Here is an 11,692-nt window from a genome sequence, read left to right on the forward strand (position 1 = left end):
CCACCGAGGCTAAAACTTTTAAATTGCGCGACACAAAAGAGTCCGTTATAAGGGGGACGCGAAAAGAGAAAAGGTAAGACGAGGGGATGAAATTCATCGTCGAGACAAACGGTGGTTCGCGAAGCTGGAAAATGGGGCGTTAAGTTCATTAAATTACAAAGGGTGAAACGGAGAGAACGCGCGAACAACTAGAGCAATGTGGTTGTGATTAAAGTTCTTCGGGCTATTAGAAGAAGAAATAAATAGACGAACGAATAAATAAGCCGAGGTTGGCTTAAAGAGTGAGAAACGAAGTGATGGAAGAAGATGGAGGTGCATGCACGCGGAAACGAGAAACGTGAATTATATAAAGGAATGAAAAGTTTTTCTCCTTCAACGTCCTCTCTTTCATCCTGCAGATAAAATAAAAGAAAAACGGATAGACGTTGTAACGCAGTTTTAAATTATTATTATGCGCCACAATTTCAGTCTTGTCCCGGTCTTCGTTTCTTCTTCCTATTGTTGAATAATTCCTGATGTAATCTGTTCTTATGTAAATAATATTAATATACTGATAAATTGATATGTTTGGCAGATATATCTGATTCGTTATATTAAATTATTTATGATAATTGGAATTGAATTATTATATTTGTATAGGAGGCAAACAGTGATAGTTGAAGATTCGATATGAAAATAAAGAAATACGCATTAACTTCAGACAAGATAGATTTGAATTATTAATTATGTACTAGCATGACAACTTCTAAGAACCGCGTTTCAATTCAAATATATAGTCATGTGCTGCCACCTGACGACAGGATGAGCAATTCCTACTAATATAATGGTTCCTACAAGACGCCTTGGTTAGGATTAGTTTTCTTACAAAATAATTACTCTAATAAAATTATTGTACAGATATAAGAAAACCCCAAAAGAATTCTGATTATTTCATACTACATAAATCGATCTATCTTTGTTACTGTCACGTCGCAATGAATGGTCTTGGAAAGATATATTCTCCAACAATATCAATAGACATATGTCAAAATCAACAACCAAGTTTGGAATTACAAAGTGACACTCGTTGCCACGATAGTATTATATATCAAACTATATTGCCAATGCTTCAAAGTCAAAAATCACTCGATTGTTTTATCGAATTGGTCGCAAATAGTCTTTATATTTGAACTCTAATTGCACCACTCTCATCAAAGGATATGTTTATGGGCGCCATACATACATGTTATGTTCCATATTCACATATTATATGTATCATATTATGTGAAATATTCGTCTTATATGTATAACATTTATATTTATATGTAAATAGAAACAATATCAAATGGTAATGCGTCACTTACCTCTCAGATGTGACAAACCGGTGGACCTCGCGAATGAAAAAACCTAAAGTTCTCACTTTGACACAACACACGAACACTTTTTTCCCGCACTCATTCTATACGAGAATTGTTCTATGACCGAAAATGTGACGCGAAATGCAATAACGCGGGACACGTAAACATCGTTTCGAACCGGTAAAGTCGAAAACGTTGAGAGCGTTTTTGATGCCACGAAGTCGCGTGCGCCATGGCGGTGAAGAACAGCTGTTCACAGGAGGGAGGGTCGTTATTGGGGTTGGTAGGGGCAAGTAAGGGTTTGGAGGATAAGTTGAGCCATCTAGCGACGGATGTAGGAAGCGTTCGACTTAAAGTCGAACCGGAAATCCTTTGAAGACAATGTTGAAACCTAGAATATATTTCATTGATCGCTAAAATTATATATTTCAACAATGTACCGAATTTTTGGTTTTAAATTTCAAATAGATACGCAGGAAATTTATTTTATTCAAAAGGATTAAATTAATAATTACTTTAAGATTAATTTAACAGGATTGGAAAAATGAAATTAAAAAGTTTAGATTGTAGGATATGATTCCTTAATAATTCACTGGTTACTTTGTTGTAGTTTTTGAAGCAGTATCGTTTCGTTTTAAGAACAAATGCTCTTCCCCAATAATTCTAAGCATGACAGCAAAAGATGCTGAGCAACGAAGGTCAATATGTCTATTAAACGTATCCTTGCATGTTATCACGTGTGATCAATGTAGTTTATTATTCGTAGAGTAACATTCTAAGTGCATATTGATAGACACACTGGCACGTATCAAAACCTCTAAAGATGTAAATCATTTTTCTTAAAGACGATTATACTTAACAAGTAATAATTTAAATAGTTACAAACAAATTGTCAATGGAATACAAACGAATAATGTCACAATTTTAATGAAAAACAAATCTCATGTAATAGAAATAAAAAGTTTAGAAAATATACATAAACAGTTATCTGGATTCACAAAGCTATCACAAGGGATGAAACTAAAAGAAATATACTGTTTCAAAAATTCAATAATAACTAAGTAAATTAAATGAAAAAAGATAAACAAATAAATAAATAAATATATATATATTGCATTTTATACGTCTATTCATGATGCCGCGATCATCTTCGCGATTAGTTTTTTATGCGACACAATACACTGTGCTACATTATGGAATGCATATGGAATTCTGTTGTTTGTCTCTGATATTGTTACACATTACAATTAGATCTACTACGCGTCAATTTGATATCCCTTTCTTTTATTACTCGCAATCTTCCTCGTTACTTCCTTTAATAATAAAAGTAGGATTTAAAGCTTTCTAATTACTAATTACTCGAAATCTACCGGTTAATCATTAATTAAAAGATAAAAAAACTGATTAAACAGTGACATAACTAAAGTCATAATATAAATATTTTTAATACATATCTACATCTCTCATGGATTTTCCTAATCTAATTTGATTATGTAATTTATTATCATAATACACTTGAAATTGTCTTGTATACTACGAGACGAAGGGCTACGTTTGTCGTTTCTACGGCACTGTATTTATACACTCTCATTCACTACGTCGTATTTACTCACGCATACACCTCCGTGTACACGTACGTGTAACCATACTGTTACAAACATTCACACGCACATCAATGCGCGACCTTGTGTGCGCAACAGGCGTCAGAAACCCAGTAAAGTCTATAAAGATTATACGATGAAGTGTACGAGTAGTGACTCTACTTTAGTACGACTGGCCAGTTTTTGCGACAGGAGCGTGAAAATAACTTCACATGCCCTATCCTAACGAATGAAATACATTGCTGCTTAAAAATGAAACACTTATGACGAATATTTGCAGCCAATTAACAAATCTACTTTTCATCTGCCATCTCAACTTGTATTACACGTTACATATCACATGTAATAAATATTATACGAATATTTGTAGAAACATATGCTGAATTACAAATCGTGAAACGTTGAACGTAATAATATTTATTAAAGAATAATCTCGATGTAGATTATATCATTCCTGTCGATCACACTGATGTGCCTTATTATAAATAATAACACGCATTAATAGATAACAATGTAAATGCCAGAATATACTTTTCATATCAATGTCATCAACTAGTAGCTCCTTCGTGTTTAATTTCATACTTATATTTATAACGCATAATATCTATTTCATTTATAATATCTATGATATTTGTAATTTGTTGTTCATATCTATAACAAACAAAATTTTCCACAATTTCCCTCAAAATTGCTAAAATCCTTCTAACGAATCAAAATTCTACATGATAATACAGATGCCCGAAAAATAGTACCTTCAAAATAGTCCGTCCCTGGCTTGCAATCGGTTTGCCCCCTTATAAAGGGAACCCACGCGAGAGCGCCGGTCGCATACCATGGTAGCGCGTCGTTCGAAGCTCTAGGTAACGATTCAACGTGTAATTGCTTTTAATTCCTAGCACGCGTGTGTCTACGTATTAGACAAAAACTCTAGTGATTCTCAGTGACGTACATAGTCTTATCTCAAATCAGCCACACGATGCGTAACAGAGCTGAAGAGATCGAGCCGCGTGGCGATGTAGTGCATGGCCAGTGAAAGACACGCAACCTTTATCCTGCTACGTGTTTATATTCGCCTTTGTGGTCATGGAAACGGTGATCTGACGTTTCGTCCTGGATAATCGTCGTAAACGCGCTTAGTGAACGTCCCTTGGCAACGTGCTTCATCAAGAAACCGGCCAATTTCTTTAAGCCAGTTCCAAGCCACGCTTCACAGCCGGTCGAAATCATCGTGACTATGGTACGTACGCTGTTTCTAAGCGGACTTTTCTCCCGAAGAACAGGTGACAACGCCCGGTGACCGGGACAATTTTCCTCGGTTGGAGAAAGTTCGATCGCTAGATGCAGTTCTTCGAATAAATTCCTTTCGTGATCTTATTATAACTTGAAATTCTATATTTATGAGGATGCAGCACGTTCGATGGAACAGCTGATAGATATAATCACCTGTTTTTATGATCGAATTTGCTCGAAGTTTAAGATTGTCAAGGAGACAGAGTAACTTCGTAGTCTTATTCGAACGATCAGCGAGTCACTTTGAAATTTACCGTTACTCATCGACGTTGATCGCAGCTCAACTGTTTCCGCTGGGGTCTTATCGCTCGTCTAGAACCGCGAAGAGCGTTGCACCAAAGCGCGGTAAACACCGGCGTTTGATTATTGTCAATGGCTTTCGTGGCAAGTCGGCTTCAAGCGGAAAAAACACGACTGTTTATCGATTAAAGCATATGATAGATAACGAAAGCAAGCAATTTAGTAGAGGTTTTGGAGTATCCAGATATTGCCTTCCATGTTATTATTTTTGTAATTTTGACGAGATTTTGCTTTCTCTGTTTGCAGTAACGACCTGTTAAGGGATATTGAATTATTGATGATCTCATGAATTGTCATTGCTCCAACCATGAGTTATTATTAATCGCTCGAGATCGATAAGAAGGCACATATTTATCGAGAACATCCAGCAGTGAACGTCCATAATGGCTTTGGCAAAGATCAAGAGTTTTATAGACACGGGGCTGAAGACCGTGTCCACGCCGTTAGATCGCACGGTGAATCTGGAACCGGAAGTGGGCATTAGGATCGTTCATTCGATCAACGAGAAAGCGCTGCATGTGACGGTACTGGGAGCTCGTCACTTGCCACAGAATTTTGGCTTCACACGCGTCAACAGCTACGTAGTCAAGGTATATAACGATGGACTAGATATCTAGGTGGGCAGACTGTGATCTTTGGCATCATTATCTATAGTTACGTAACTCGATGAAATAATCGCACAAAACTTGCGCGCCTACATCAAAACCGTCATTGACTCACGAATCTTAGAAGACAATAACGTCGTGTGGGAATCGTACAACGTCCCCTTATCTCCGTACGATACGTTTGAAATAAAATAAATTATAATGGTCGGGGGAGACTCTGGCTCGATGCACTTGCCGTCGTCTTGTTTCCTTTGTATGCTGAAAGGAGAATGATGTTGATCGTAACTTGAAAGGAATTTTCATGTTGCTAGGCTGTGTAATTATGTAAAATTCGTGAGTAATAACTACGGGAACGGCGTAGAATGACAATTCCACGTGACCCATTCGTGACTTCATTACCCTGATAAGTTTCGAATATTTCACACAAATTCAACGAAAATGTTCTTGATCGAAGTAACTACAGTTATAGCTAACATTCACTCCACTATGAACTGTCTAATATCTAAAGCAAGAACTCAGACAGGAAGGAAAGTAAGTCGCTTCTATTCCAGGTGAAGCTAATACCGGGAAAGGAGAAGTTCGAGACAACGTCGAAGAACGAGTCGTGGCCGCAATGGAACGAGGAATTCACGTTTCCTCTACGCAAAGAGACGAAACAGAAATTTGGTAAAACAAAAGTGGTAGAAGAAGAAATCAGTGGATCCAGATTCATCGTGGCGACTTTGTACGCGGTTCTCGAGGACAAACCATTGATAGCGACTGAGAAGAAGGAAGAGAAGACTTCGTCTTCCACTAAAGAATCTCCAAAAAAGGGGAATAAGAAAAAAGATGGTCAGGGCGCATCTTCGGAGAATCAGGAGCCAACGAAGAATAAATTACTCAGTCAGTTGTTTAATAAGGGATCGGATAAATCTGCGGACACTACAACAACGGAAAGGAAACTATTTGATAAGAGACGTACTGTAGGCGCCACGACGATTTCCCTGGACCCGAAAAATTTCACCACAAAGCCACACAAAGCAAAACACCCAAGTGATGTGTCTACTGGAGATATGTGGAAGCCATTGCGACCAATTGCTAGTGGCATTTCTGGAGCTGAAGACAGGGTACATTTTCAAATATATATATTATACAGGGTGGTTGGTAACTGGTGGTACAAGCGGAAAGGGGGTGATTCTATGCGAAAAAAGAGGTCGAAAATATAGAATAAAAATTTTTCGTTTGAGGTTTTGTTTTCGAGAAAATCGACTTTGAATTTTCGCTCGGTACGCGTGCGGTACGTTATAACGGATCTCACTGTAGATCGTTGTCTCGATGGAAAAATTAAAAAAAAAATTTTTATTCTATATTTTCGACTTCTTTTCCGCTTGTACCACCAGTTACCAACCACCCTGTATTACTATACCACGTTATACTATTTATATTATACCATGTTTTCTTTTTTCTTTTTCATTAATCCTTTCAAGACTGAATTCTCCTGCTGTGAAAAAATTATTTTTCATCAGTCACTAATAAAAAAATATATTTTCCTCAGATCATTTAATACAAGACACAATGTATTGAAATTTGGGGCTAGTTTTACTGAAAACATACATTTATCGATATTTATCTTTTAGTTAATTAATAACATATAAGAGTACAATGTTGCATATACATAATATCGGGCGTAAAAGAGTTAAATAGATATTGTGCCTAAATTTTGGAGTAAGGACATGTTTATACTAAATAGTTTTCCATTATCATTGTTATAGAAGGAAAATAAGAAAGGCCAAGTGGAGTTGTCACTGTGCCAAGAAAAAACGGACAAGAACGAAGAGGGTAGCGAAAAACTGACACTGTCTCTGCATCGTCTGAGATGTTCGTTACAGACAATGCACGAGCACGAAGCCTTGAAAGGACAGATGTATATCAAGATGTCTGTTGTAGACAACGGTAGAGTGACTCATTTCTGGAAAAGCGATCGTTTCGCACCTTGCGTGTCTATGAAATTCGCGCCAGACTCAGCAAGAGTGATCGCGGATAATCCGTATCAGGGAGCACTGAAGGATGTTAGCTTTGTTGTTAAATTCGTCTCGAAAAATAAATTAGGTAAGCCACATTGCTCTAACGAAATTTCATTGAAAAAGTTTTATCAATTGTTTGGTCATTTCTTAGTTATGAACATTTGATGTTATTTCAGGAAAGAAAACGACTGTTGGTCATTTTGTAATAGGACCAGATGTTGGTGGAACCTATGGTGAACAGTGGAAACAGGCTCTAGCGAAATCGGGACAACAGATAACGAAATGGCAGGCATTCGAGTGAGAACGTGAATAGATCAATAAACTTCGACGTCTATTCAGTTTTCCTTCGAGTATAAACCTACTTTCGATTCGCGCGAATGTTATGAATATTTAAGCGCACGGTCGATAGTGTCGTTCCAAAGAATACTTATGTTAGGCAAACATCTGTGAATATGAAAGGCATTCGTATTGTAAATTATTTCTTTCGTGAAATTTACTTTTATTCCGCTTTCCTTATTTTTTTTGATTCTTTGTAAGACAACTTGCACAAAAGTATTTTATCGATTTGATTGTACATATCGATTGTTTTATACAACCGTCCTCGATTCCAAGACAGATTTGTGAAAGTTTCTGCCAAGGATCGGAATAATAGAACCGTCCAATAAATAAGTGGTTACCACCGTTGAATAGAAACGAATACGAAATTCATCGAATCCTAATTGTGAAAGGGAGAAATGAAGATATACATTAAATTTTGTGCCAGAGGAAATTGTAAGCAGATAATTAGCAGCTGCTCAGTAAGATGTATAATATGGACATAACAATGCGTTTTTACTCTATTTAAATCTAGCGGATCCACTTTTTATTTTGTATTAGCACTTTTCTGAGGTACTTTTAAGATGAATCAGAAAATCAATGGAAAAATATCTTTTTCTTTTTTTTTTTTTTTTGACATATGTAGGATATTTTACATTATGACGATTTTCAATTTGTTTAGTAGAAATGGTAGTGATAAATATTTCGCTCATTGTTTCAAATGTAATTTTGTTCGAAAGTAGGCATTAACGTATTATATCTTAAATAATTGTATTTTGTTTAAAGAATTATTTATATCGCTGCAATTAATTGCATATGTATTTTATTACGGAAATTAATTGTATTTCGAGGAATATCGTTAAGGTCTAAACAGTCACACCAAAAGATTTATATGTACAATATCATTAACGCACGCATCTGTATGACAGAGATATATTTTATATGTAATACACCTGTTGTTATACATAAAGGATGATTTTTATTTTTTTACACGGAATGTTTTCCATATCGCTTTATTCATTCTCTTTTTCATCATACACATGTACAAAACATATATAAGGGAATGATATATTATGCAAGCAATCATAGCTTTATTTCTGTGGCAACGTTAACCACTTCTAGAAAATGCATACAAAAATACAAAAAGGCCCAATCGTATCATACTAATACTAAATTTATAAGTTTCTAATAGACAGAATTTACAGTCTTATTTATATTGTGCTAAATATTAACACTATTCAATACATTTGTTTGGTATAATGTTCAATCTTTTGTACTAACCAAGTCTAAATTAAACAGTAAGTATGATACAAGCATATATGTGCTTGGATTAAAAATTATACTATATTAATAAAAATATATTTCTCTAAAAAATTGCAATACTCTGAGAAAAGATAAAAATGTATCTTTGCAATATTCTATATTACTAAAAAACTGTCTTAAAAATACCTTGTTCATTATCATCTTGGTAGGTAGTAAGGCACAGAGAGGCACTTTAAAACACTTATAAAAAAGAATTGTTCAATGGTACAAAATGGTTTTTGAATGAGTATGATCTAATTTGTAACTGGAATATTCTACTTCCCTGAAGTTCAGATCATATGATTGTTGAAAAGAATGTTGCATTAGTAAGTACAAGAGAATCTTTATGTTGTAAAAAAAATATGTTCAAATATATATTGTCTAGTTAGCTCTGTCGACATGGCCAACACTATAAAGTATAAACAAGTATATATCTTAACGAAATTGCTAAAGCTATAATTGAAGTAAATATGCTTTTGTGATTGTACGAGGCTGCATTGCAGCCATCTTTGCTATTGCAAGTACAATATTCCATAAATATATTATACGTCCCTGTCCTCATAAGGCAAAATCTTTCATCCCCCTCAATTCCTGGTTCTCCCATATACGCACAACTACGAAAATATCTCCATACACCGTTGACTAAGAATAAAAATAAAATCTAACTTATAACAATTCCTGCAAAAGGTTATTTTGCTACGAAAAAATTTGGAGTTATTAACACACCTTTTTGACGAATTTTACGACACATGGTAGGCCTTACACCTGGCAAATGCTCTAAGTCAGGTTCTTGTTTACAGTCAGTTATGGGTACAGTGGTATTATCAAATGGATCTGCACATTTTGGATCAGAATCGGATCTGCAAACCCAGCATTTGATAGATAATCCTGTAAAAATATACAGTAGCAATTATTATCGTCTGTTTATAAAGTGAAATTGTCAAAATTGTTTTAATGTAATAAAATATTATTTATTTATACGCATATACGTAATATATTAGAGTGATGAATATTTTGTACAACTGGTAATTTAATAATACAAAAAAATTGCATAAAGCTTCTGTTTTTCATAATTTATCTCTTACAAATATATTGAGGTTAAGGAGGAAAACTAAACGATACATTGTACAGAGCAATATTTACCTTGCTGAATACAACAGAAAACGAATAATACTATTAATAAAATATGAAAACTTGTTTTGTTTGCCATTTTCTTAGATATTGAAGATCACTTTACGAGAACTTTGAAACTCACGTCAAGTCGTAACAATTAGTAACTCCAACTGAACACGCCTACATATGACAACGACAACGCCACTAATGAACTAATATCGTAACAGGGCTGGTGCTGATACTCGAAAATATTCTACTGTTACAAGTTACAAATGAATCATCAAAAATGTTATATACTTCGATTGTAAGTGAAAAGGAATAAATCTCAAATTTATTTTCAATTGAATAAATTTTGTTTTAAATCAAACTTACATACCGAAGAGTCTAGTATAATTTTATGTATAACAGAAGAATATATCAAAATGTTAGTCACATACAAATTTTTATGGGTATAACGAGTAATTCATTAATATATTTACAAAAAATAAAGAAAGTTATTAATGGAATTACAGTAGTCTGTACGCACCTGATCAGTTCGAACAAATTCGTCTTCTTTCGGATCACGTGACCAGGTTCCGAGTCGAGACCGCGCCCGATATATGAGGCATTCGAAGAAATACAGTCTTAATTTAATAGTCACAAGTCTACTCACGAAAGAATGCACCACGAAACAACAATTAACATACCAGTTAATTGAAAGCCTCGTAATGCACTATTTATCCGAACATGAACCTCTGATATTTAACAAACATTGAGGATTATTCTTATCTCAGATACGCGCGATATATAGACATGATAAAAAATCCATGCCAATTTTCAATTTTTAATTTTCTGAGGTTACAATGTTTCAGATTTTTCAATCCTCAAATTTCTGAATTTTCAAATATCAATATTCGAATTCTTGAAATTTCCAAATATTTAAACTTTCAAATTTTCGAAGTCTTATTATTTTTAAAAATTTCGATTTAATATGTAATCATACCGTCACACTTCCGGGTCAAGTTGGGCTTGAAAAATACCCAAAATCTCGACGACATGGTGTCGATTTCTAGCTTGCTTCATAGAGGAACCCTACAGTTATCTGTGGCCCGTAACAGAATTGATTCTCTTTTGCGGGTGGTCCGCGAACGGAACAAGATACAGCTCGGTCCCGAGGAAACATTTGAATGCTATAAATAAATATAAATAAATTGATTTGCTGGCATTAGCATAAGTAGCCGAGAGAGCCTCGACTCTCCTGTGTGCGGCTCGCGTCTCTTCGTTGTCTACCTCTTTCTCTCTTTCTTTTGCTCGCACCGACACAGACGTTGATTTATATACCGATGTCCCTTAGGTTCCTGCGGCATTCACCGTCTCTTTAACTTTAAAAGGACACGGGTCTACGATCAGGACGCGAGCCTGTCTCGTCTCGCGGTTGTTCGCGTGGGAATTAACTCTGAAAGCAACAGACTCTTCCACCGTGGATGGTGCTGTTTCAATTAAACGATACCAACGACCAGTAAAATGTTGAAAACTTAAAACATATGATATAATTTCGAGTCCATCAATCCTTTCGAATCCATCAGTCCTTACGAGTCGATGTTTCAACACGAGCGTCGATGTTTCCGAAAATAAACAACGAAGAACATGAGGAATGCTCATGATTCGTCTTTGGTATCAAGGCCACTCTCGAGAGGAAAAATGGTTATTCTTGCTATAAAATCAACCGTCTCAAGAGCGGCTCGAGGTCGGCTTTTTTCCCAAAAATCGGGTAATTTCGTGTAATCTTCACGGAGGTTTGGGCGTGGTCAAACCACAAACATACTCCGCTAAAGAACGGCGTGTGT

General features: G+C 35.4%; 3 protein-coding genes across 4 annotated transcripts in view; 1 reads left to right on the forward strand and 2 right to left on the reverse strand.

The window, feature by feature from the left end:
• LOC100747040 (bifunctional heparan sulfate N-deacetylase/N-sulfotransferase) overlaps positions 1-1,575 on the reverse strand; it is a 369,108-nt gene extending 367,533 nt beyond the window's left edge. For both annotated transcript variants that reach the window (XM_024372706.2, XM_033318398.1), the window contains exon 1: positions 1,344-1,575. The gene's annotated coding sequence lies outside the window, so the exon portion shown is untranslated. The remainder of the gene's footprint in view (positions 1-1,343) is intronic.
• Positions 1,576-3,742: 2,167 nt separating this feature from the next.
• LOC100749986 lies at positions 3,743-8,441 on the forward strand. The gene is made up of 5 exons (XM_012394562.3): positions 3,743-4,175; positions 4,775-5,118; positions 5,685-6,239; positions 6,885-7,221; positions 7,313-8,441. The coding sequence occupies exons 2-5, from the start codon at positions 4,912-4,914 to the stop codon at positions 7,435-7,437; spliced, it is 1,224 nt and encodes a 407-aa protein (XP_012249985.1). The 5' UTR covers positions 3,743-4,175; positions 4,775-4,911; the 3' UTR covers positions 7,438-8,441.
• Positions 8,442-8,448: 7 nt separating this feature from the next.
• LOC100742412 lies at positions 8,449-10,081 on the reverse strand. Its single transcript, XM_003485944.4, has 3 exons — positions 9,897-10,081; positions 9,480-9,641; positions 8,449-9,395 (listed from the first exon to the last, which is right to left on the reverse strand). Exons 1-3 carry the CDS (start codon positions 9,961-9,963, stop codon positions 9,163-9,165), a joined length of 462 nt encoding a protein of 153 aa, XP_003485992.1. The 5' UTR covers positions 9,964-10,081; the 3' UTR covers positions 8,449-9,162.
• Positions 10,082-11,692: the final 1,611 nt, after the last annotated feature.

The sequence above is a fragment of the Bombus impatiens genome, unplaced genomic scaffold (assembly GCF_000188095.3).
Source record: "Bombus impatiens unplaced genomic scaffold, BIMP_2.2 scf_0091, whole genome shotgun sequence".
In the NCBI taxonomy this organism is placed as follows: Eukaryota; Metazoa; Arthropoda; class Insecta; order Hymenoptera; family Apidae; genus Bombus; species Bombus impatiens.